General features: G+C 43.9%; 1 protein-coding gene across 1 annotated transcript in view; it reads right to left on the reverse strand.

The window, feature by feature from the left end:
* Positions 1-27,613, reverse strand: part of ADGRF5 (adhesion G protein-coupled receptor F5) — a 98,536-nt gene that overhangs the window by 27,380 nt on the left and 43,543 nt on the right. Inside the window, exons 3-9 of the mRNA XM_069488153.1 lie at positions 21,625-21,679; positions 11,663-11,833; positions 8,204-8,380; positions 7,970-8,079; positions 6,319-6,377; positions 5,343-5,485; positions 1,425-1,646 (exon numbers count right to left, since the gene is read on the reverse strand). Of these exons, the coding sequence (XP_069344254.1) occupies positions 1,425-1,646; positions 5,343-5,485; positions 6,319-6,377; positions 7,970-8,079; positions 8,204-8,380; positions 11,663-11,833; positions 21,625-21,679 (937 nt within the window). The remainder of the gene's footprint in view (positions 1-1,424; positions 1,647-5,342; positions 5,486-6,318; positions 6,378-7,969; positions 8,080-8,203; positions 8,381-11,662; positions 11,834-21,624; positions 21,680-27,613) is intronic.

Consider the following 27,613-nt stretch of genomic DNA (forward strand, 5'->3'; position numbering starts at 1 on the left):
AGAGCAATCAGGCAAGAGAAGGAAATCAAGGTATCAAAATGGAGAAAGAAGAGGTCAAACTATCACCCTTTGCTGATGATATGATCTTATATCCAGAGAACCCCAAAGACTCTGCTAAGAGACTCCTTGAAATGATAAATAAATTCAGAAAAGTCTTAGGTCACAAAATCAATGTACACAAATCAGTAGCGTTTCTATACACCAACAACAGTCAAGTGGAGAATCAAATCAAAGACTCAATACCCTTCACAATAGCAACAAAGAAAATAAAGTACCTAGGAATATATTTAACCAAGGAGGTGAAAGACCTCTACAAGGAGAACTACAAATCACTGAGGAAGAAAATTGTAGAGGATGTAAACAAATGGAAAAACATATCATGCTCATGGATTAGCAGAATCAATATTGTTAAAATGTCCATATGACCTAAAGTGATTTACAGATTCAATGCAATTCCCATCAAAATACCAATGTCATTTTTTGCAGATCTAGAAAAAATAATTCTATGCTTCATTTGGAACCAGAAAAGAGCCTGAATAGCCAAAGCAAACTTAAGCAAAAGGAACAAATTGAGAGGCATCACTCTACCAGATTTTAAACTATACTACAGGCTATAGTAACCAAAACAACATGGTACTGGCAAAAAATAGAGACATAGACCAATGGAACAGAATGGAGACCCCAGATATAAAACCATCCATATATTGTCATCTGATCTTTGACAAAGCAGACAACAATATACACTGGAGAAATAATTGCTACTCAATACGTGGTGCTGGGAAAATTGGATAGCCACATGTAGAATATTGAAACAGGATCCATATCTGTCACTACTTACTAAAATTAATTCAAGATGGATAACAGACTTAAACCTAAGACATGAAACCATAAGAATTCTAGAAGAAAATGTTGGAAAAACTCTTCTAGTTATCAGCCTAGGCAAAGAATTTATGACGAAGACCCCAGTGTCAATCACAGCAACAACAAAAATAAACAAATGAGACTTGATTAAATTAAAAAGCTTCTGCACAGCCAAGGAAACAATCAACAGAGCAAATAGATGACCTATAGAATGGGAGAAAATATTCGTAGGCTATACGTCTGATAAAGGGCTAACAACAAGGATCTACAAAGAACTCAGGCAAATCAGCAATAAATAATCAAACACTTTAACATTTTAAAAAAATTGATGGGAAATTAAATTAATTAACAATAAAATAATATTATTACATATACTAAAAATAACAAAAATTAATTAAATCTGAAATTAATTCACAATTACTGCCATGGGATTAATTTTCAATTTTGAAACATTGAGCCAGGAAACTTCGTTTTAAAGGGAAAAACAATATCTGCATATTATATGGTTTGCTTCCTCATGAGTTCTTCAATCCATTCCTCATGCAAGTTACTGAGTGACTCACCTGCATCTCCCTGAGTGATGTTGTAAATGGTGAGGCTGGATACTGAGGTCATGTTGTTGAGCACAACCGTGTAAATTGAGAATCTGCTGCTGTTCTGGATGTCAAAGCGTCGTTCTACGTGGTGCCAAGACACATTGGAGGATAAAACTTCATTTTCACATGACAGAGTGACTGTATCCCCTTCAAATATTACTTGTGGTATGACAGAGAACTTAGTTTCATCTGGAAACCCAAAGAAAAGGTGTTAAGATCCCAAAGCACATAAATGTAATTGATACTATTCATCAGACACCACCACCCAGGGTTCTCAGAGGTCTCCATGGCATCTGTGGTGCTGTACAGGATGAGACAACCTGTTCCTTCCTCCATCCAGTCCAGCTGGAACCTGAGGCCCATGGAGTTACAACCTGCCATATACTAGGGACAGGGCTTCTAGTTTGGGGTCTTTGCATCATGTGTCTTAAGGACACTTAAGAGTCGTTAATGGTAGCAATGGGGATCCTAAAGCCATTTTCAATATTTCTAAAAGTCTGGTAGAAAACTCCACATTTGCTTATGAAAAAGCTCCACAAGTTCACTTAAATATCAAGTTTCTTTGCTACTGACTGGAATAATATCAATGTTTCTTACCAATAACTGATATCTCATGCTCACTGAAGGCCCTGACCTAAGTCTTTGATGAGTTAGAAACAGGAAAACAAATTAACTAGTCATAAAAAAATAATTGGGAAATAAGACTTTTTTTTTAAGACCTAATATCCATAGACCTTTAAGAGTGGGAGTTTATAGACGGGTCTGGATTTGAATCCCGGTTCTGTCCCACAAGTAACTGTGTGGCCCTGGGGAACTTGCTTAGCCTGGCTGAGCCTCTGCTCCCCTGTCTGGAAAACAGGAGCAATGAGAGCTACACTGGGAGGTAACTTGGGGAAACCACAGCTATTATGGTTGTTTTGGCCATAAAAAACTGTAGAAGCACTGTCTTGCCATTTCATAGATAAAAGCACTATATTGGTTATTTTAATATGTGTTTTTAAGGATGCCCTTTGCTTATACAGCATGCAGTTTTTTTCTCTCTAAGCTGAGTTGCTTGTTTGATGTCCTTCACCAGTTATGTGTATTGAGGAAAATCAGAGGAGCTGGGGTGAGAAGGCTCTAGGAGGACTCTTTTACATGGGGCTTTATGCTCAGGCCAGACCTCCTACATATTATAAACATGGAAATAAAACATCATAAAATTAATTTGGGGTGGTATGATATTCTAGTCAAAATATCAAAATTTATAAATATTTCTTATTATCCTTTTTAGGTCCCGAGTTAAAATAAGATTTTTTAAAAAATCACATTTAACTATTAGGAAGCAAGGTCATCTTTGAATATTTAATGCAGTGCACTAGTTTTGAAGTCACATAAACTTATGTTTTTTACTATATGTCCTTGAGCAAATTATTTACCCTCTCTAAGCCTCCATTTCCTTATTTGTAAAATGGAAATAATAATATCTACTTCACAGGATCTGTGAATATGAAATATATGTAAACATACTGGGATTAACACAGAAAAAATGCAGTTAAGTTTTCATTATTATCATTGCTAATATGTAAGATTAGTAGAACTGCCAGTATTATATGATCATATGAAATTGAACATAAATTTATCAGGAACGATTAAAGAAGAGTGTTTTGTAGTTAAGGGACCTGCTGATTAATCAAATATCATCAGAGAATTAATGTATAGCAAAATAAACGGAACTGTTCTGAAGATTGCCATGTGCCCTTTGCATTTCATAAAGATAAAAATAAGTTCCTAATACCAACTCATTCATTCAACATTTTTCTTTCTTGTCTGTTCCCCTCCCATACCCACTCTCCAAATATGATTATAATTTTTTTAAAATCCAATCACATGACTTTTTGGATGTTTGTATTCTGGGTTAGCAACAACAACACTGTGGAGAGCAGGATGGTGTCTGAGTTTCCCTGTGGAATTGTGTGTAGTGTAAGATCATGTTTATTGGTCTGAGCCTATGCATATCACAGACTCACATTCTGATTTTGAAGGAGAACAGAGATAAATGTAGACCCTCTGCAGGGTGGGATGTTGAGTGATTTTCACAATAACTTAATTGTTCTTTAGAAGAACGAGCCACGTACTATAATTTGGATGTCTTTTCCCCTCAAATCTCATGTTGAAACTTGATCCCCAATGTTGGAGGTGGGGGCTAATGGGGGATGTTTGGGTCATGGGGGCAGATCCCTCATGAGTGGCTTAGTGCCCTCCTTGAGGTAACGAGTGAGCTCTTGCTCTATTAGTTCCTGAGAGCTGATTGTTACAAAGAGCCTGGCACCTTCCCCCTGGCTCTGGTCTCTCTTGCTTCCTCTCTCACTGTGTGATCTCTGGACATGCCTGTTCCCCTTTACCTTCTGCCATGAGTGGAAGCAGCTTGAGGCTTTCACCAGATGACCAGTCTTCTAGCCAGCAAAACTGTGAGCCAAATGAACTTCTTTTCTTTAGAAATTACCCAGTCTCAGTACTCCTTTATAGCAACACAAATGGACTAAGGCACCATGTATACTAAAACACGTTTGTGAATTACACTGTCAGCTGCATGTTTCTGGGCTGACAACCTGATCAGTAAAACTGTCGGATACTTACTCTCTTAAATGGTTGACTATTCTCAGTAGGATTAAAAATTGGGGGAAAGAGGAATCACAAGTGAAGTTTATACTAGAGAATGCTGTTCTCCTATGTCTTCAAAATCACAAATAAAAAGAATTTTTCAGGGCAAAGAAAGTACATGTCTTGGTTGGCCAGGGAGCATTGCTGAGATTGCTCCTGCATGAGCTTACACTTTTAGACCACTTTTTCCCTTTCCTTTAATTTTCTGGTTTTTATTTTTGTTTTGTTGCCTTATTTATTTAGAATTTTTACTTATATTCTATTTTATCTTGTTTATGTTGTAGCACTTTCTTAGCATTATATAGATCTCTTATGTTTTCCTTAGCTAGTTTTATCACTTCTAATGTATTATTTTAAAAATAAGCTGGTGTGTAAAAATACTAGCAGAGGATGTAAACAGAAGGGATATCAACTTGCTGTGAAGATGACCTGACTCCTGAATGAGAGGGGCTCTTTCTTTAACCCAGTTGTACCAACAACAGTTCTCTCTGTGCCCTCCCATAATAGGAACTGCTGGCACTCCTGAACTGTGGACCTGAGTTACACAGAATGTTGGCAGGCCAACGCCTGCCCATCAAATCTCTGCCTGGTGGATTCTCCTTACTATCCCTTAAGTAAGAACAGTTTCACCCACATATAAGACAACAGAACTTAACTTTGCACCCCATTTGTAAAATGGTGCAGAATATATGAAAATCCCCAGATTTACCACTATTCTCTGTGATCTAAAGCAGTGGTCTAACCTTCCTGTGCAGAGAATCACCTGGAGGGCTTGTTGCAATGCAGATTGGCTCTGGCAGGTCTGGGGTAGGCCCAAGATGTGCATCTCTAACAAGTTCCCAGGCGGTGCTAATCCTGCTGGTCAGGGGCTGCACTCTGAGAACCACTGCTCTAAAACAATGGCCCTCTATTTAGCATCAGTGCATTTTGTGAATATCTCAACTCTCGCTATAATGTTAGTTTTACTTTTTTGGATGTTTTGGATCTGTTAATTTAGAAAATCCACAAACCCAGATGACTCTGTGGACCCCTTGTAAAATGCCCGTCCTCCTCCCCCCCCCCCCCCCCCCCCCCCGTATCCCATATCCCATATCCCAGGTACAGTGACATAAGCCAGGTTGGGAGGCATTGACTTAAGTGGGGGAGATGACATCCAACCCTCTGTGCCAGGAACACAAAGACAATTCCCTAGGTTTAAACATAACAATAAACACATTACCATACTGAAATAGTTTCACTTACTACTGGTGACTGCTTGAAAGGAGTTGTAGTCCATTTTGTAGGTCTGGTTGAGGTTCTGTATGACTTGCTCATTGGCTTTATGCAATAATTCAGGTGATGGTGTCGTAGTCTGGACATCATATGTCACAACCACACTTCCAGGCCTGGACAGAGACCACCCAGTTTAGTAAAGCAGTAACTGACCTGACCTGGATGAATCTAGATGCTTTTTATTTGCATGAAAAAACAAAACAGCAGGAACAGTCTGGGTACTATTATCCTTAGGCGCTCATGGAAATAAACCAGTTTTCAAGGTCTAGGTGAAAGCCCAAGACAGGGCTTGCATCCCTTAACATCTGCAACGTAAAAATGAACAAAGCAGTCAAATGGGGATTCATGAGCTGAGTTATAAGGAGGCAGCCACAATGCAGAACCGACTCACTGTTGTCGCACAGCTATGCTGGCCCAGGGTGACCAGGTCAAATGTTACATGAAACCAAAATCCTGGATGTTCTTGTACACATTCCTGATTTTTAAGATTGGCAACTAAGCCTTTGAAACCCACTCAGGGCTGCCAGGGCACCCAAGTCCAGGGGGACCATTCATGTTGCAGCATGATACTCTGTGGTCCTGGCTGGCTGGCAGAATGTTCTTGTGCAAAGGCATCATTGCATGATGTTATTTCATTCTTATATTTCTGAACTCTCTAGACTGCAAACCTATCCCACGTATTTGTTTGCAAATACTTGCATAGAATGCATAGAATTCATGCATCGAATGAACAACAGTTTTTTTCTACCTTCCTTCTGAGTAGGTACATCTGCAAGGGGTGAGCCACTCTTCTCAGTGTCCCCTTTCCCTCTCAGCCCCTGCAATACGGCTCTAGTCTTCACTCCTACCAAACTGCTCCCACTGAACACTCCACATGATGGCTCTCTAATGGATTTTTCCCCCTCTACTACATCAAACAGAAATGACCAAATTACAGCATTCTTACCTGAACCCTGTCACAGTCACCCATTTGAAGCCTGGTAAAATTCCGTAACCCTTCCGGAACTGGAAAATAAAGCAAGACAAGTGTCATGTATCAAAGTCTCGTGAGAGATAGATATGTCAAGAGATTTCAAACAGTAAAAAGCACATTATCCTCATCACACTGGGTAAAGTTATCCTCTGTGTATTTTGTTAGTGCTGGCATTAGCATATCTTCGAAGAAGTAATTAATTCCTAACTACCTATGTCAGTCTGGGTTCTCTGGGAAGCAGACGCCAGATGAAATGTACAAATTGACTCGGCAAAATTCCTAAAAAAGAAAATGAGGCAGGAGTGGGGAAGGCAATAGAGCCATCAGACCCCCAAAGAGAGAGGGAGGGAAGGTTGAACCAAAGAATCCTAGACTGAGCCTGGGAAGGTTCAATACGACCTTTCAAGGAGTCCCAGTGTCTGTCAGCCACGGCCGCGCCATGCTCACTCACCGGCAGGGAGCAGTGCATGTGATCATGGGTTTCTGAGGCTGCAGCTGGGGCCCTGGCTCAGCTACATGCTCTGTGGCTGGAGGTCTGTGGAGGTCCTCAAGGCCCCCACACTGCCTGATCCCTCACTTGGCACATTGCAGCACTGGTTGAGCCAGTGTGGTTTTGGATGATGTTTTTACTCCATTTTGTTTCTCTGAAGACCAACTGCACAGGAGATTCTATTTGATTCAGTTCACATTTACAGGGCAGCTACAAAGTACAAAGCTCTGTGCCAGGTCCCTAGGTGGGTGGGACTCAAGACTAACATGTAACTCTCTCTTTCCTTAAAAGTATATCATTTAGTGTGTGCTGTGGGTAAGGAGGGTTCTCATGTGTGCAGAAGTATTACACGCCAGATATGCACATCAGAAGGCCAAGAGCTCTTCCGAAGCAGCACTTCATCAAGGCATGCACGGGAAATGATAATATTTTGGTGTCAGACTGGGATAAGCAGGAGGCTGCTCACAGCCGGAGGCAGGCTCGGCTGCCAGGAGAGGTAAGGAAAGTTGTGATCTCATTCCACCTATAATAATTTGTGCCACACTAGTTAGGTGGCTCTGTTCCAAACGCTCTGTTAACTCAAGCAAAGCATTTAGGTTTAGATGAGTTATTCCAAAGTAAAGCACTTAGAACAATGTCTGGCAAACAGCTGACACTCATGAAATATTCTCTAGTTTTATGTAAATTTAAATGTCTTAAGTATGAATGCCCAGAGACATCTAGTACAGAGTGGTTGGAAACCCTCTGTGCTCAGCTTTCGGTTGGTCTTCCAAAAGATGTTAGGGATTTCAACCACGTGGTGTGAGAAGAATAGAAATGCACCAAGTGGTGGTTCTAGGCTGGGTTCTTGGGCCTCTGAAGAGGTTTCAGTGAATCGATGCCACCAAATCTTATCTGAGCCAGTTCTACCCTGAGAAGTTGTTCTCCTTATAGGTCAAGGTGACGCCACATTGTCCCCTGAATGCTGTTTGATTTGAACACTTCTTGAGTAACCATCCCAGATGTAAATGAATAATTTCAAATTCACATTCATAAATTCTGATGGATCCAAGCAAACTGTCCACTGTGAATGCAATAGGCACGGTTCACCCCAAACACTTTCTTGGTTAAGAGGCTCCTGGGGCCAAAACCTACCGCTGTTTCTAAGTCAGTCTTGTAGGATCTATAGAGGGCTGAGGAAATGTTCCTGAGGTCTTCTTGAAAGCCCACGTTTAGTCTCACTGACATTCTCAAGGTAACATCTGCTGAAAAATACAGGGTAATATTAAAAAATCTCATGTTAGTCTTTGAGTACACACAAAACAGGGGAACATTTGTGAGCTGATGTTGAATAGCCACTCAACAAACATTTAATGAGTGGTTACTTACCTCCCTGGAGTTGGCAAAAAGGTCCCTTGGGAGGAAGTCCTTTAAGGCAACTGCAACTGTGCCCTTGGAGGGAGCTGCCATGCTCTTGACAAGTGAGATTGTGGAGGCACCTTTCCCGAGGCCACCCATAGCCTGTCTCGCAGGAGCACCAGATTTCGTTTCCAGCGGGTCTGCAGACTATCGTCAACCAAAACAGCAAAAGGAGAGAAGGTGGTCACCATTTTTACACTTATGGCTTGCAGATATCTACACTTGTAGAAAATCCTAACTCAACTCCATATCACCCTTCCGGGAAGTTCAACAGGACTTCATGACATCCATGTATGCACATCTGTATCACCATGCTATTAGGTGTGGCCATCTGAAAGATAACTGCTGTGACTGTTGAGAGACAGATGACTATTAAGTCATCTTTTAGGTGGCTTTGCCTAATAGCTGACAGCCACTGGATGTCCATGAGGATAAACAGATTCCTGGACACCGAGTGTGTGTAGCCAGCCTCCAAGATGGCCTTTGAGCACCCCTGTCTCTAGGAATTCACACCCTTTTGTAATGTCTTCTTATATTGCACTAGAATTGGTCTGTGTGACCAACAGAATATGGCAGAAGTCATGGTATGGCACTCTGAGATTAGGTTATAAAAGATACTGTAGCTTTCCTCTTGGTTGCAGGTGCATGCTTGCTCTCTCCTGCCCTCCTTTCTTTCCTTCTCTTTCTCTCTTTTCCTCTCTCTTTTCCCCCTCCCTCTCTCTCTCTCTCTCTCATTCTCTCTCTTTCTTTCTATTTCTGTTTCTGTCTCTCTCTCTCTCCACCCATCCTGGGGAAAGCTGGCTGCCATGGCATGAAGACATATCACTGAGAGACCCACATGGCAAGCAACTGAGGTCTCCGGCCAGTAGCTAGCGAGGAACTGAGGCTTGCTAACAACCACACGAGTGCGCTTGGGAGTGGGTTTTCTAGCCCCAGTTGAGCCTTCAAACGACTACAACGCTGGCTGACAGATTAATTACAACCTCATGAGAGACCCTAAGCCAAAACCTTCCAGCTAAGTTGCTCCAAGATTTCTGACTCTCAATAGCTATGAGATATTAAATAAATGCTGCTTGTTTTACATCGCTATGTTTTAGAGTAATGTGTTATGCAGTAATAGATAACAAATGCAGAGTGAAAGTAAATTTTTGCGTGTTACATTTCAAGTCAAATGTGAACAGCCTAAGATGGACTCTGATCTCATTGGGGACATTGAAAATGCTCTGAAAATAGTACTTTGAATCACTTTCTAAAGCTGGACCCAAATCACATCACTGGGAGCTGTTTGTTCTGCAGATGGGCACCCAGGCAAAGTTCCACACAGTGACTACTCAAAGAAGTGTCATCAAATACTTATTTCTGAAATAGGAGGGACGGCCCGTTCCAGCGATTCCCTGGACACTGATGCAGCCCGTGTCCCAGCAGTAGGCGGGAGCATGGCCGAGGGTGAGGAACAGAAGACATCAGAGCTGCTAGTGAGGATGGTAATTTGAGGGTAGCCAACAGGATCCCCTTCGTCAAAATCTCTCTCACTAACCTGAAATTCCACTGCTGATGCAACTTTGTTGTTGTTGGTTTTTGTTTCAAGGGGAAGTGTTGTGTGGGAGGCATAGGTGAAGAACTTTTGTTTCCCAAGTAAAACGCAAACATGCCTTAGGCCAAAGCTCTCATCTCCGGACCACCTACCACATCTCAGGTATCAGTTTCAGTGCTCTACACACATTGTTTGGCCTTAAATATCCTTTTTTGTTTACTATTATCAAAAAGGATCATAAGGTAAGCTGTTGGAAGAATGGGGGGAGGAAAGCTTGGGAAAAGGGGGATGGTGAAATTTTCGGGTGCTTAGACATTAGTACCAGGATGGGTACCCACCCCTCCCACTCACGCCCTCACTGAGGTCAGCTCTGCCCAGCTGTTCCCTGCAGGCCCTGGGGTCCACGAGCCTCTCTCTGCCATGCTGAAGCATCCCCTTTGTCAAATCTCTTTCACAGTTTACCATCAGAAGGGATTCATCTCCTCAATGTGTGAACGACTAGTCTTTCTAGAAGGATAAATTAAACTTTCCAGGGGCAATTGCATTTTAGTTTAGAAACTGGTTAACCCAAGTTCTAAAACGGTTTAAATAGTAGAGCCTTTTGAAGTCATGCCACCTTTAGTCAAACAAAATAAATCAGAGAGAGTTTGCTAGTATGTCTATGTTGAAAGCATGCAAAATAATCTCACAACTAAAGCTCAAGTGTCTATATTCACAAGCTGTTCAACAAAAAACTATTTATTTATTTGATACTTATTGGTCTGTTTTGTTTACTGGATTTGCTTACTGGCAGCCACACAGACACCAAAGGCTTCCATAAAAAAAAAAAAATTGGGAAGCAAAACAAAATGGGCTAAAAATCTACCCAATAATTTATTTTAGAGGCAAAAGATCTATGCTGAGTGGGAACGTAGAAGGGTGTTTCCTATGTATTTTCCAAAGTACCCTAGTTCTGTAAGATGTCTATGGACAAAGAGTTCTGTGGGTAAATACATGTGGGAAACACAGCACACGCTCTCACTGCTGCTGGAGGACTTATAATGCACAGTGGCATCCAGTCGGAAAACCACTAACTCGAGGGAATCAATGGTAGACTTTGATGGGAAATGGCATCCAAAGGGAGCTATCAGAGAGCTGTGACAGGTTCAAGCAGCATATGTGAAGAATCAACACTTAAAATGCACAGACTGACATTGGGGTAGACTAGTTGAAATATGAGAATTCAAAAAGAATTTCAAAAACAAGAATTTTGTTTTTGCCCCCATTTTAGAATAACGAAACCTAACATCAGTTAATCCTTTCCAATTTACAAGGCAATAACCTTTCATGAGACAAACAGGAGCCCCACCTCACAGTTTCTATGGGATACCAAGTCTTGGGTGATGGTCCCCTGGGACAGAGCTAGCATGACCTCGGAAGGCAGCCAGCAACCAGAAAGTCCAAACCATGGCCTGGGAAGTTCTGCTTAATGCCTTGCTTCTCATCTGGCATGTACCCGGTTCCCATTTCCTGACCTACAATGCCAGAGAGAAGGCAATTTGCTACTTATTGACCTCCTGAGCCAGTTCTTGCTATGTCCATTGATTGTCCAGGGGAAGAGGACCCAGTAGTTTGTCATGAAAGACCTCGTCATATCTTGGGATCACTTTATGACAATCATCATGCAATGCACCAAGCAAACCTCTGGTCACCATTTACAATAAGAAACTCTGGCTGCAGGTTACTGATAGGGGCCTCATCCTGGAAGGCTGTGAAGTCATAAAATGACACAGCAGGCCTGTCGAGTCATTTCACTTGCCTACTAAGTATAAATTGCTCTGACAGTTAGGGGCTCAGACAGCCTTTCTCCCGATATGCCCGGTTACCCATTCCAAAGCAGTGGGCCTCCTACTCACCTGTTGTCACCTGTATGTTCAAAATGTCAGCAACTCGGTCAGTGCTGTTCCCTTGAATTGGAAAACTGAGGCTGTTCAAGTGGGCTTTGACAGGCTCCAGGAAGGACGTGTTTTCAAAACTGATCTCAACATCGACGGTGTACTCTTCAGCCGCAGGACTCCTGGTGGCAACTGAAATGAAAGCACATGCGGGCTGTGAGAACTTACCGTGGGAGGCAGAGGGGGATCAAGATGGATATTTCAGCTGCTAAAGGTAACGACAGGTACATGCGGATGCTTGGCAGATCAGCCATTAAGAATTCTAATGAACTGTTTTAGAGAAAAGAAGAAATTTTCTACTAGCACGAACTGCCGCCCCCCACCTTGGTGTCCGATGTCGAGGACTGCTGTGTGGAGGACGGACAGTAACAGGGCAAGAATGAAGTGGGAAGAGGTAGCGGGAGGCTCTGGCAACAGTTCGGACAACACACACTATGGTCCTGATTCACAGTGGGGAGTCGGTGTCTTTCTAGCACCTGTCAGTTGACGGACGCATGTTCTAGGAGTTGAACCAGGTATGGCTCGGAGACCCCTGGGGAAAGTCACGCAGCTAACTCCCTTTGCTCTTACCATGTACCCTTGGTTCTTCTTCTGTATCTCCAGTGTCTAGAACACGCTCACAAAAGTCTGGCAAATTGGAAAGTAAAATAAAAGAGATTTTCAGCTCTTCATTGTTTTCCAAATTGTCTCCAGGTGTTTGACTGGCTGGCATTCTAGAGGGATCTGCTCCCAAAACACAACTAGTGTATATACTCCTGTGAATATACATATGTGTAGTGACTATACGTATGGTCTGGGAATTGTTCTTTCATAGTTTCCAATATTGCATCACGCCGGGGCCGCTAGCTGTGAGGCTCCCAAGGACGGGAACTGTTTCCTTCGCTTCCCGGGGGCTGACTCACTTCACCTGGCAGGGAGTTCGCCACATAATGAACATGTGCCCGATTGATTCTTGTTAAGCCTGTGACTCTCAGAGTCAAGTCACAGATTCACCTCTCTGTCACTGACAGAATCTTTGACCCAGTCTTAACCGGAGCAGAAGCCTTGGACTCAGTCAGTAGCTGATGAAGAAACTTGGAAGAATAAAAAATTTTTACAAAGAAACATTGAAGATATTTGATCTTGTCATTTAAATGAGCAAAAGGGTTAGTGAATGCTTACAAAACTATTACTTCAAAGTTTAAGCACATCTGAAAGTATGATGTGTACTATGCCATAAAATTAAAATTCTATGTCTGTTTTCAAAAAGGGTAAAAAATTTTCCAATAACGTTGTAAGATTTGGTTTAAATGTTCCAAAGACTATTGGTATAAAACACTAAAACAGAGTAAGTTTATCATGGGAAACTCCAATTGTTAAATGTTTGTTTCAGAAATAACAGAGTATTTATTCATTTAGGGTTGTAAACTGTTTGACTTAGCTGGTTGATTTTAACCTTCAACCTTGTTGAGAATTATTTCATGTTGGCATCGTTCAATTTGCTACAATTAACTCAAACTATAAAAAAAGGTCTGTGCAGATTTTCTTAAAAAGAATGCATTTTAAAATATGTGTCCTCTTTATAAAAGTGTATTTACGAATAGAATAAAGTGACATTTCAAACCCACTGCAGAAACTCCATCTGTTATGATCCTATGGTATTGCCTCAAACTTCCTGTTTTCTTTCTGATTCTCAAATGGTTCTGTGATGAAAATAAGCTTCCGGGAAGAACTGCTAGTCTTAATTTGTGTGATTCCAGGGGACACATTATGCTGTCCCCTGGGAACATTTGCAAGGAGCACGGCTGCATTATATTTGCAAGGTCTCAGGGCACACCCTTTTTCTTGCAAAGCAACACAGCTGTGTTTGCACTGTCTAGAGGATTCACCAGCTCCAGGATCCCCTTTGTGTAGCCAGTCTACTCTCCTCCCACGAATGTAAACAGGATTTTCTGGACGGTAGCTGCCTTCTAGATGGGTGGGGTCAGTAACAAGCACATATCACCCACTTTATCATCTGCATGTTACACCCCAGGGTCTGATCTGGCATAAGTACCGGTGCCGGTGTCGGCCTGAGGGTCACATCTGGCCGGGAGCCCCCTTCCCTGTGCTCCTTTCAGTTGTTCACGGTAGAACATGTGTGTGCCTGGAGAGCAAATGGTGGTTCATGGCAGTCATCATTTCCCCAGTTCTTCTGCTCCGATCTTACAAGGAGCTGAGCCAAAAGCACAGAGTGCTACGAGAGGCTCCTGTGACTTCAGCAAGTCTCAGTCTAGGGAGTTGGTGCAACCAGCCTCTGGGGACCTCTTCCTTTCAACAATTTTTTTGTTCTTCAACGACTTCTAAAAGGGTTTCAGAGTAACCCTCAGCCTGAGGGTCACCTCTCCCTAGAGATCGGTAAGGATGGAGAAGCTCTCATAGAGAAGGAAGTGCCTTTTCCTGGAAAACATTCTGTTCTTCAAAGCAGGCTAAAAATCACCAGTGTAATTTAGCAGGCTATGGGTTTGCCTGTGCAAATCCTCTGTTCCAGTGATCCCCAAACTTAACAGATGACCATACACACCCAGGAAACTCAACGTACACACATACACACACACACACACACACACACACACACACACACTTTGGAGCCTCAACCCAGGTGAACCAGAATAAAATCTTTATGGGTTAGTCCCAGAGGTCTATTTTTCAATTTCTACTGGTGATTTTGATGATCAAGCAGGTTTAGGATCTAATGCTCTAATCCAAATGAAGACACTGGGAAGGGAATCTCAGAGAGCCAATATTAGCATCTAAACTTGTATTTTTCTTTTGCTTTGCTTTTTGTTCTCAGATACCTCCTTCTGCTTCTCCCGTGGGAGCCAACAATCAGGCAGTCTCCAAGCATATTTGCTCACCTATATTTTTCTTGTTTTGGTTCAAGGGAGCTGATGCTTGCTCTCCAGTGATACTGGATGGATCGAGGTGATGATAATAAGAAGGGTGACCATAACAACAGCAGTTGCCATTTATTCATCACCTAGCAGGTCCTAGGGCCACAAGGACAATCTGCATCCTTGCATTTTGCAGAAGGCAAAACCGAGGTTCAAAGGCTTTGTGCTATCAAAGCCACACTGATAGCAAGTGTCAGAACTGGGATTTGAAACCACATTGTTCTGACTTCAAAGTCCATTTTCTTTTTATTCATACCCCACCACAACTCAAATGGAAGAAGACAATGAATGTGACCACTTTGTAAACCCTAAAGTACTACAAAAAGTATAATGTATTATTGTTAAATGTGCCTTTAGAACTCAGTGGACAATTCCCAAACTAAATTTTAAAAGAAAATCAAGTTCAAAGGCAAAATTATTAACGATAATTAGAAGAATATGTAACAGTTTGTTTAATTCTATTTAACATAATACATGTCTCATAAATCCACATTCAGGAAAAACACATTGTGACTCATTGTCATTGACACTCATATATTTCGACATTAAGCCTTGCCAGCTTCATTTGTTTGTTCTTTGATTCATTGATATATTTGTAATTTCACTATTTATTGAGCACCTATTTTCCAGGCACCGTGCTAGGTGATGGGGACACAGGGTGAATAAAAGAACCAAAGCCCTGCCTTCCTGGATCTTCCATCCTTATGCTGGAGGCAAACAGCAGATTTAAAATTCAATGCCAGGCCGTTCTATAGGGCATGGAGAAAAATAAAAGAGAGCAAGGAAACAGAGTGACAGGGACAACAGGGGTCAGGTGTTATTTTTTTGTAGAATGGTTCAAAAAGACCTTTCTAAAGCAGTAAACTCTGAGATGCTAATGAAGTGAGAGGTGAGCTGGGAAAGTATCTAGAGAATATCACTTTAGGAAGAGAAAACACAGATGAAAGCTCTGAGAGATAGCAACCCCTGGGCTTTGGGGCATAGTAAGAAGATGCCCTCCGGACCCAATGTGCGTCATTTCTTCTCGTCTGCAGCCTAGAACACTATCCTGGTCTCATGGGCAAGCAGAACACAGAAGAGCCAGTGGGTCTTGTTCCTGGGCAATGTCCCAGGACCAGGACCTGAGTTTCAGGGAGGTGGCCCAGCTCAGGTGGGATCTGAGGTGCACTCTGCTCACTCCCTTCAGACAGGACCAGAGTTTGGGGGTAGAAATGCCAAACCCTGCCTGCCCTGCCCCTCTCAATCCTGAGGACTCTAGAGCCTGGGAAAATGATGCTCCCTGCCCTGCCCCAGGCCCCAGCAGGAACAGAGGCCCGTTCCCAGGTTCTGTGTGTGTGTTTTAGATGCCCTTCCACCCTCCTCTGCTGCCTCTGGACCATCTGACTCCTCACAGCTTAATGTGTTTTCTTTTCTTGGGCTCCTTTGTCCCTGGTGTTGTTTATCTGAACTTTCCTGGCTCGCCGATGCCCTGTGTGGAAGGTGGCAAGTTTCAGGTGTCAACAGTGTCACAGACGGAGTCTCTCAGCAGGTCCAGGAGGCACAAGCCAACCAGGATTTCCCCCCTCCTTTCCCATAAATCACCGCCAGCCACACAGCACTTATCTTAAAGAGACACTTCTGGAAAGTTGGCCACAAACTGCAGCAAACAGACCTGGGTCTTAATCACAGCGGTTTAAGCAAACAATTCTACTTTTGCCTGGAAACGCTAATGGCAAGTATGGCTTCTCACAGTCAAAGCCTAAGTAGATGCATACATTAACCTCCCACCTGCAAAAGAAGGAAGGCTGCTGACTTCACCCAGGAGAAATGAGGTTGGTCGGTGGGGTTTTCCCTTGACCAAAGGGGACAATGCTCTTTATCACTGATGATTTGTCTCGCTTCTTTCTCCCCCTTGGCCTGTGGCAGGTACATATCAAAAGCTACTTACTGTTCTCCTTATTTTTTTTTTTTTTAATTTTTAAAAAGTGGTGAACACATGCTTGGTTTCCCTTTTTTTTTTTTTTTTTGGAGACAGAGTCTCGCTCTTTTGTCCTGGCTAGACTGCCATGGTGTCAGCCTAGCTCACAGCAACCTCAAACTCCTGGGCGTAAGTGATCCTCCTGCCTCAGCCTCCCGAGCCGCTGGGACTACAGGCATGCGCCACCATGCCCGGCTTATTTTTTCTATATATTTTTAGTTGTCTGGATAATTTCTTTCTACTTTTTAGTAGAGACCAGGTCTCGCTCTTGCTCAGGCTGGTCTTGAACTCCTGACCTCGAGTGATCCTCCTGCCTTGGCCTCCCAGAGTGCTAGGATTACAGGCATGAGCCACCTCTCCTTGTTTCTTGACATGGTCTAGAAGGTGGCAGTTTGGCAGCATTGTCTACATCCTACTGTGCCACTGCTCAGCAGAGACAGTCAAAGGATCCTGTTCTTCCTTTAGGTTTGTTCACAGAGGGGAGAACCGCCAGAAGCCCAGGCTGTGGCTCACCTGGCAGGTGGATGGAGGAGATGGGAAGCAGCACTGTGTCATAACATACTGGACTGAGACGTCTGAAGAAAAGAAACCATTCTCCTAGCTAGCCATGTACCCAAGTCACCAAAGCTAGCCCCACATAAAGTTCTTTACCGAGTAAGCTAGACATGCCAGTCCTCCTTACTCTACAAAGCTGCTCCGAGAATCATGAAATGGGATCTTATGGGCAAGAACCAGAAACACATGTTGAAAACCATGACTCTTTACTATAAGTGTGAACTTTGGAGCCAAAAAGAGCAAGCAAGGGTGGAATGCCTTCTGACCTGGGCAGGTCATTTAAACTCTATGAGCCACACTTTGCTTATCTGTAAATTAGTGGTAATATTTTCTTGCAAAATTGTTGTTAAGGAGTTGGGATCCTATATGAAAACCCCTAACAAAGTGCCTGGCATATAGTAGCCAGTAGAAATAATAATACTGATTATAATAAATGTAATGATTACATTCTATGCAGATGTGTGCTGGTAGGTTAAAAAAAAAAAAACTAACACTATTCCAATCAGGTCTCAACTTTGCAATAGTTAAAAAAAACAAACAAAAAGAAAAAAAAAAACACTAATCAGAAAATTTTTGAAAAAGCAAAACACTCTCCACATTACACATCAAGCCTACAACCAACCCCTCATACTAGCCAGAGTGCACCAGGCCTGTCATCTCACTCCATCACCACTGCTACCCGCTCTGAAAACTAAGTGCCACCCACATGTTAGCACAAGAAAGATTTTAGCCATGAAAACTCAAAAATCTGTTCTTCAACCTGGGAAGTGCACAGCATTTCCTGGACCCAGATCAAAAAGGGCCAGCACACCCGGGGTGCCAAGCCTGCAGAAAGGGCAGGATTTCCGAGATGGCGGCCAGTGACCCAATCTGGGAGGACCCTTGCTCTGACTAAATAGGTGTGAAAATGTGAGCATTTCCAGTGCAGGGTTTGGATATCCTGGATCCCCCTTTCTCACTGTTTTGTTGCCCACCAGTTATTCCTTTTGAAGCCAAAGAAGACCCAGTGGGGACTCTTTAGCACCAGGCCCAGACATCCTTCCTTTCTGATAGGGCTCAGAAACCTGGAGTGGAGAACAGTGCCAAGTGACATTTGGGTTACATCTAACCAATCAGAAATGTCCACTTTCAGTTCCATATGAAGAGTCCCCTCAACACTAAATTTGGAGTATACCAGCAAAGCTCCAGAACAAACTTCGTTTCAACTCCACTCCCTACCCGTGGCTGCCCCAAGGTGGCCTCCCACTGCTCTCCACTCCCATGTTATATCTGTCCCCAAGCCCTTTCATTGCCTTTCTTAAAATGTCTTTGGTGAGCATTTCCTCTGCTTCTTTCCTATCTTACTCCACGGCCAGGGTCACATGTGCAGACTGCTGAGCCTCCTAGCTGGTATCCTGGGCATTAATATTTTCATCCAATTCACCCAGATAAATTTTCACTTAGGTGCTTTGGCCAATCACTTCTCTGTGTCAGACCCTCAGCTGGTCTAGAATCTGCTGCCTAATTGAAGCTTTTACCATTCTTATTTCCCTCTCCTCCCAAACACCCAGTCTCCGCTCTAATGGACAGCTCCATGCTTATTCTTGCCTGTGGCCTCTGGGTTTTTGTGCAGACTCTCTTCCCCCATAGAATGTTGGAAGAGTTTTCCTAAAATGGCAACTCCTGTATCAGGGCATCTGTGCCTTTGCCTGCAGTGGTTGTGGGGGACTAGTACAGACACCTTCTCTGCACCGGGGGTATATCAGGCCCTTCCAAATGCAATATTATTTTTATACATAAATCAGTTGTCTCTGTTTTTAATTTTTAAAAACTATTAAAAGAAGAAAGTAAACCTCAGGTAATGTTATTAACATTTCTAAAGTAATATGTACATAATATTATTTAATCTTCTCAACAACCCTGTAAGGTAATAACTCTGAAATATATGTGTGTGTGTCTGTGTGATGTACATATGTGATACATATACATGTAATATATGTGTGTGATATAATACAGTCACCTCTCTGCATCCGTGGGTTCCATATCCAAGGATTCAACCAATCGCAGCTTGAAATTATTTGAAAAAAAACTGTGTCTGTACTGAATATGTACATACTTTTTTCTTCCCTTTATTCCATAAACAATATAGCATAACAACTATTTACATAGTGTTCACATTGTATTAGGTATTATAAGTAATCTAGAGATAATTTAAGGTACATAGGAGGAAATCTATAGGTTATGTGCAAATACTGTACCATTTTCTATCAGGGACTTGAACATCTGAGGATTTTGGTATCTGAGGGGGTCCTGGAACCAATTCTCCATGGAGACTGAGGGACAGTTGTACACATATACACAGTGCCTGGGCCTTTCTATGGTCATTTCTTACTTCAGTGATTTTGTAAAAGTACCAAGCCCAATCCATCTTCTGCAGATGATGGGTTGATTCATTAACACTTCCCAAATGACTCTAGAGGCCCCAGAACACAGAGGACCATGTGTAATAAATGGAAAACATGTTTTCATGGTGATTTATTATCACCATGATTGTTTTTAATGAAAGCATGCCTGGAAAAATTTTAGAATGTCAAATCCTTAGATGTAGAAGTGGTTCCCTCCCCAAGGGCCACCCTCTCACACTGTCACCTCGGCGCATAAACAGCCGGGCTTGGAGGTGCAGGGAGACGTTACTTTCGCAGCTGCGCTGTCACCAAGGGCTCCTGAGGAAGGTGGCAGCCTGAGCCCCAGAAGAACTTGGCGGAAACCTGGAGCTGGAACTCAGCAGCAAGTAGTTTGACTTCAAAGATAAATAAATAAATAAAAGTCTTTCACCAGACCGAGTGGGCACACGTGGCTCTGTTCCTGTCACGGGGTGCAGGAGGGTTGAAGGGGCTGTCAGGTGGGGCGGGTGATCATGCTCGTGTTCGAGCACAGCAAGGCCAGGCCGAGCCACAGCCCACTTGAGGGACGGAGGGAGGAAGGGAGAGCGGGGTCCCACAGGACTGACAACACGAGGCTGAAACAGAAAAGCAAAGAAAGGGAAGGGAAAGGGAGGAGACAGGTGGGGAGGGAAGAGGAAAGGATGGCACGGAAGGGAAGGGGAGCGGAGGGGAGGGAGGGAAACCAGCAGTGGTGTGACCTTCCAATGAGCATTTCAAGACTGAATGAAATGCAGTCACATTCCCATTTCACGCACCGGGTGGCAGGTGCATTGGTCACTGGACCGTGCAGGGCTCTAACAGACGCCTCTGTTCCGACCTCAGGGCAGGCCTGCTGTCTTTGGAAGCCTCGTGCCTTTTAGACCACAAGACTGATTAGATCAAGTCACATGTGTCAAAAAATGATTGGATCATAATGCGATAGGTTAAGAAGTTTTACCCTCTGGAAAGCTGGTGCTCAGCCAGCAGACCCTTCCCGATGGGAGCTCAGGAGGGGGCAGCTATGACGTGAAAGTGAGAGCTCTTCATCTGTTCACTCATTTATTGAGAGAGAAACTGGGCTCGATGCCAGGCTACAGAGGTGAAGAGAATTCAAGGGAGCTCACATCTCCTGGGGATGGGGAACAGGAAGTAAATTCATTCCAATGCTTTGGGACAAAGGTTGTGAAATAGAAAAGTATCAAGGGCATTGGGAACCCGGGAAAAGCAGTCTGTGGCAGGCCTGACTGGGTAGGAGCCATGTGACTTGAGACTGAAGTAGGAGTCCCCCAGACAGACAAAGGGGGGTGACGGGGGCATCCACTATGTGAACGGGAGCAGAGGGGATCAAGTGGGAAACACACGGAAGTCCCGGCGAGACGTGACCACATGACTAGCTTCAGCTCCGAGGCAACGGGGAGCCCGTGAAGGGTTTTATGGAGGGAAATGAAGGGGTCAGATCTGAGCCTTGGAAAGATTGTGATGGAAGTGGGAGACCAGGTCCCGGGAACATCCTGCCTGAAGACGTACACGGACACCTGCCCGGGCTCAGCTCGGAACGGGACTCGAGGGTCAGTGCATGAGTGGTCTCAGCTCTCTACCTCCCCCAGCCCTCCAGCGGGCAGGGTCTTATATTTTCTAGACCACTTCATTGGAGTTTAGTGGAAAAATTGGAGTGGGAAACAGGGGAGAAGGACTTGAGCCTAGTGGTTCAGCTGATCCACAAAATAAAGTGCTGCATGAGAGAAGTTGAAAACTAAACGTAGGGAGGCCAAAGGAAAGGACTCTGGGTTGGGAGCAGAGGCTGTCTGGTGGTGCAGGAGGGCAGCTGAGGAGAGGGCCACAGAGAGACCTCGGGGATATGAGAAGCACTTACGGTTACCGGGGGAAGACGGGGGTTGTAACGTGTTGCTATGATGCATTAAATGTCATTCGATAGAGGATGCAGTTGCTTTATAATCACTTTTTGCAATTGAACTGCGCTATTTGACCCTGATGTGCTTGGAGGCTGAATGGCGTGGGTCACAGCATTTAAAAAAGTTGCACCCTATGTCATTTGATTAGACTAATAGGAGAGATTGCGGCAATGAGTTTACATACCTGCTCGTCTTTGCCTTAGCGGCTCTTCACCAGCGAGTTCATGTTCATGGAGAATCTAAAAGAATGTTTGAGAAAATTGTCAATTAATGTTAGTTAGAGCAGTATTTTCGCTACAGCTTTCTTCCCACATACCCCTAAACGTTGGCGCTGAGCTTAGGGCTGCAGATTTTGGGTTAGCGCCGTATGCTCAGTGGATGCCGGGCGCTTAGCAACTGGATGGTTGGGAGAACGAAATGGAGTCACGTCTGTAGTGAGTTCTAGGAATTCATTTTGTATAGACCAGTCTCTAAAGCCAGGAGCGGAAGCAACCACCACTAAGTTTCTCAGAGTTCCTGAAGTTTGCGTCCTGTCAAGAAATATAATGTTCTAAACTTGTACTTTCTGCCTACGACTTAAACCCTGAGTCATTCCAGTGACCTTTGAGACAAGTCTCACGACCTCTTCTCAGCACCCAGCTTGTCCCCACCTCCATACTTCTGCTGTGTTAGGGCTGTTTAACCATTGTTCATGCTTAGAAATTATTTTTTCCATCTCTAGTCCTTTTTTCTTCTGGATGTTTCTCTTGCTGGTTTCTGTGGCAGGGACTAAGAGAGCCAGCTCTAGAGTCAGACTGTGTGGGTACAAGGCTGTGCCACTTACTATGTGGCTATGTGGCCTTGGGAAGTTACATACCCTCAGTTTTCTTTTCTATAAAATGAGAATAATGATAGTACTAACTTCATAGGATTGTTATGAGAACTAAGTGAAATACAATATGGCACATAGTGAGCTCTTAATAAATTTTGGTTATTACTCTATAGTACAGTGGTTAAAAGCAAGGTCTCTGCAGACATTGAGTTCAAATCCTAGCTCCACCATAACATGGCTGTGTGACCTTGGGCAAATTACTTAACCTCTCTATGCCTCAGTCCTTACCTATAGTATGGGGATAAACATAGCCTACCTCATGAGGTCATTGTGAGGATCAAATGATTAATAAATGTAAATCGCTGAGAATATTCTGATGACATAGTAAATTCTATTCAGGAATGGGGCATCATGCTGTCCTGGAGGCATCATTCACATGGCCCCTCTGCACATTGCCACGTGGCTTGGTAACCAAACCTACCCCTGACCTTGACCTGATAGGTTTCCTCGCTCTCTGCTGCCTGCAGGCAGGTTTTCCTGTGAGATGCTGCCCAGTCCAAACTCCCTTCAAAGCTCAGTAGAGAAGCCCCACCTCTTTGAAGCCTTCCCAGATAGCCCCTACCCACAGAGACATGGCCTTTACCGGGAATTCCACCCACCCATGGCCACCAGGTTAGGCAGAGCTCATTCTGCCATCTGGGTTGTCTGCCATTATTTTCTAGTTATCTCACATCATAACAATCACAAATATAATTCCTAAGATATATTCAGCACCTTGTGCCAGGACAACCCACGAGGTAGGTGCTGTTACTATCCGCATCTCATTGATGAGAAAGCACAGGCACAGAGAGGTCCAGTAACTTGCCTAAAGTCACACAGCCTTCAATGGCAGAGCCAGGATTCAAAACCAGCTAGCCAGACTCCAAAGCCTGCACTTGTCCACGTTGGCATTGCGTCATCTTATCAGCACGTATCCTGGGAAACTGGTCTGTTTCAGGGAGGAGTCTCTCTTTACCTAGCACTTCTCCTCTCTCTTGATTACCTCCTCCTCCCCACTTCTCCTTTTCAATGACTAGTTCCCTTGGCTTGTCTCCCTCCCCTTACTAGGAACAGATCAGATGTTAGCCATTCACAGCCTTCCTGAGGTCTACCTGTTCCCCTTCCTGGTTAGGAGAGGAGATGCTGGCTGAGGAAAGCATTAGCATCTGTAGGAAGTGAGGAGGGGCTGTGAACCTGACCGTTCATAAACATTCTTGAAGAAATAAACAGAGGAAAGAGGGATGGTGATTGGAATTTCAAAAGCCCAGTTGCTGCTTTATTTGCAGAGGTTATTACAGATACACTTAAATATGCAGGAACTGAAGGCGCAAAGTCAATGTATAGGGCTGGTTCCTGCCGGCTTCCCCTGGAGGCTGCCTTGGCTCTGAGCCCAGGCAGGAGGAAGGTTCTTCCCTGCATTCCTGCCTCCACCCTCCCTGGGGCTTGGAGGAGAGGAAAAGGGGCACGGGTCACACCAGAACCTTTCTCTGTCTGCACTTCCTGGCTGCAGTTAGGGGACTCAGATGGTCCTGGAGAACGTGACTGCCAGCGGTCACCTCTGGGCAGCTCTCCCAGGTCGGTTTTCATTCTCTGTTTCCCAGTGGGACTAACGAATTGAAGTCTTGCCATGGTCCCTTGTATGTTAAAATCAAGGTTTATTTCAATTCAATGCAGAGTATTTCAAATCTTTGTGAGAGTTAGGGTCACTTGCCTCCTCTGTCCCCAATCTGATTTAGTAGGTCCGGAGTGAGGTGCAAGAAGCTGCCTTTGTAACCAGCACGTCCCTCAGTGTGAGGCCACCTTTTTGGAAACACTGCTTTTTGACAATTTCTTGAATCTTTATGATGGTCATCTGGAACTATCGGGGCACATCTTTGCAAAGTGCTGCTTCTACAACCCTGTCACCTAAGGCCTCTCTGTTGCCCAGTGAGGATTCACAGCTTATGAGACTACCCTACTTTTTATGTTAAGCCCTGCAGTCACTGGAGATAATGGAGGAAAAGGCACACTGGTGCCTGTGGGCCAGTGACGCCCCTGGGGTGTGGGGGGTGGTCACGGTAAATGCCCTTGACCAGCCCAGATTTAAGAAGGTACAAAGAGCTGGCTGCCGGGTCAGGGGACCCGGATTTGAACAATGCAAATGCTAGAGTCCCACCGCGAACTGAATCCCACTGCCTCAGATTCTCACTAGCTGGACAGCTCAGTCACGCCCTCTAAGCCTCAGTTTCTTACATTATGAAAAATAATATGTACCCAGGCATGTCAAGCGTGTGTAGCAATCTCTGGCAGTGGTGTGTGCCTGCGTGTCCTGCTGGCCTGGGGCTCCCTGGGGACCAGTCTTGCCATCCTGAGTCCTCATGTAAAGCTGGTTAGGGAAACTGTGAAATTCCAACACTTGCCCTTTCTCTTAAACTTTGAGAGCCCGGTTCCCACCAGGGGCTCTCTCAACACTCAGCTGGGTATTCGCTCCAGGCAAGAAAACAGAGCTCCAGGTGGACCTCCCACTGCTGGCCCTGTCTGTGTGGAGGGGCCAGATGAGCCACAGTGGCCAGCTCTGTCTGGAGGGAATTTCCTGACAGCCCGGCTTCAGCGGAAGAGACAAGGTCACCAATTCCAGGAAGCGCCCCACCTGTCGGGCATGATGACTTCACAAATAATTGTAGTGGTGATGGGCTGGGTGGCTTGGAGAGGGGGTGAGCAATCAGTTAGGGACGGGCTGGCAAACAGGGTGGTCACCAAAGGCCTCGGCTGTCCCAACTCTCACCCCTACTCACCAGAGCCCCGCTACGCACTCCTCCTTAGATAATCGAGCAAGAATCCTATTACAATGTTTCCTCTCATATGCATATTAAGATAGATTTATTTGTACTAGAATATTAAAAGTAACCACAAATTCATAAGCACTTGGGATCTATGCTAGTCACTATGCTAAAACTTACACGTATGAGAATGTTTCATCCTCACAACAAATGGATAAAGGAGATAGTATTTATTCTCATTTTATGTAGAGGAAATAGGTTCAGGGAGATGAAGACACCTGACAAAGTTTCCAAAGCTAGTGAGGGTCAGAGGCAGGCTTCAAATAAGGCCTGATGCCAAAGTTGAGAGTGCACAGCCCTGCTACTCCGGGTGGCCGCTGGAGCAGGGGCCAGGGCAGCTTGTCAGAAAGCCAGCCTCTCAGCCCCACCCAGGCTCACAGAGCTGAAATCTGCATTTTAAGAAGGTCCCTGAGCGGATCCATGATCACACTGAAGTTTGCAAAGTGCCGGGCTACATCATTAGAGTTTAAAATCCATCACCCCTTATTTGTATATTCATGTTCATAGCAGCATTATTCAGAATAGCCAAGAGGCAGAAGCAACCCGGGTGTCCTTCGATGGATGAATGAACAAACAGATTGTGGCACGTACAATGAACAATATTCAGCCTTAAAAAGAAAGGAAATTCTGACACAGGCGACAACATGGATGAACCTTGGGAACGATACGCTAAGTGAAAAAAGCCAGACACAAAAAGGCAAATACTGCATGATTCCGCTTACTTGAAGTATCTAGAATTGTCAAATCACAGGCACAGAAAGTGGAATGGTGGGTGCCAGGGGCTGGCGGAAGGGGAAAATGAGGAGTTGTTTTTAATGGGAGTGGAGTTTCAGTTTGCAAGATGAAACAAGTCTGGAGATTGGTTGAACAAGGTGAATATACTTGATACTACTGAACTTTACACTTTAAGATGCTTTAAGATGTTAAATTTATGTATGTATTTTACCATATATTTTTTTAAAAGCCTGTCACCACATGTTGTACTTCAGAGAGCAGGTCAGCCATGGGAAGTGGCTGGCAGCTTAGGGCGGTATAAACGGATCAGGCAGGCTCTAGTGCAGCCTTCCAATGGGGCCCTCAGCCTTTGGGTTGTACGAAGATATTATACCTTGAAGGGTAGATCTATGGAGGAAAATTGGGTCATTTGCGGTAGGTGGTAGGAGCTTCCAGGAAGATGAAGTTCAAATCCCACCAGCAGCCCTAGGAGATCCCTGGCTTATCCCCTGTGTCACTACGAGGGCAGACCTGGCGAAGCTGCAGCCAGGAGCACTAAGAAACTCTGAAACAGAGGTGAAGCTAACCCCATCGCCTAGATCACCTCAAGCTCTGGCGTTCGCCCCACATGCCGTGGATAGACAGGGCTCTGGGCTAAACTGTGAATTCACAAGAAGTGTAAATATTTCCTCCCTCTATTTATTTGAGCAGACCACTGCATACGACTGTACAGGTTGTATCCTGCACACTGGAGTTTGGAAGAGGAGACACACACCGTGTATCCTCCTGAGTCAGGAGAGCAAGAAAAAGACAAAGATCACCTGGGTCAAACCATGAAAGATCCAAAAATGGAAAGAGGAAGAAAGTGCACAGTCAGAAAACAAAATCCTCAAAGACCAAGCATTTTTAAAATGATATCAAATGTGAATAAATTATACCCCCCTAATTTGCTCAGATTTGGTTTGAAAGAAAAAAACCTCAAACACATGTTGTTTACAAGAGAACCGTTAAAGCAAAGTAGTATATAAAGGCTAAACAAAAAATATAGGGCCAAGATCATGCAAACACAAACACAAACACAAAAGTGGAATTGACAATTGAAATAGACAACAAAAACTTAAAACCTACCAAGTAGGACAAAGAGAGACATTTTATAACGCAAAAAATGTACCAATGAAGCTCTAACAATGACTGACTAAAAAAAAAAAAAAAAAAAGAACTAAAATATGGGGAACAAAAGAAAAGTAGAAAAAGTCCTCTTACAATGGGATAAATAATAATAGCAAACATTTATATAGCATTTATGATGTGCCAGACACTGTTCTAAGGCACCTTATAAATATCAACTAATGCAATTTCGTAACAATCATAGGAAATCAGTACTCCTATTGTCATCATCTTACAGATGAAGAAACTGAGACAGAAAGAATTGCGTCAGTCTCCTAATCTTCCCCAAGCAGTAAATGTCCTGTCTCTGGTGCATGGAGACCCTAAGTAAGGAATAACCCAATAATTCCCGTTAGGAGGAAGAGAGTACTTAGCACTTCCTTTACTTAAGCTGAACTCCCATTGACTTTCCAAAGACAAATCGCCTGGATAATTTGTCAGCAAAGGCTTAGATGGTATCTATGATCTGTTCAGCTTTATCAAGCAATGATTGTGCTACACACCCAAGAAGATTGACTTCTAGCCTGGTGCTCCAGTTAAAATGAATCCTTTGAGAACATACATTCTGCTCAATGCTCCAAACCTGCTTTGTTGTCATTGTTAACCCTTTCACAGAGTGGAAG

The sequence above is a fragment of the Eulemur rufifrons genome, chromosome 15 (assembly GCF_041146395.1).
Source record: "Eulemur rufifrons isolate Redbay chromosome 15, OSU_ERuf_1, whole genome shotgun sequence".
NCBI classification, from domain to species: domain Eukaryota; kingdom Metazoa; phylum Chordata; class Mammalia; order Primates; family Lemuridae; genus Eulemur; species Eulemur rufifrons.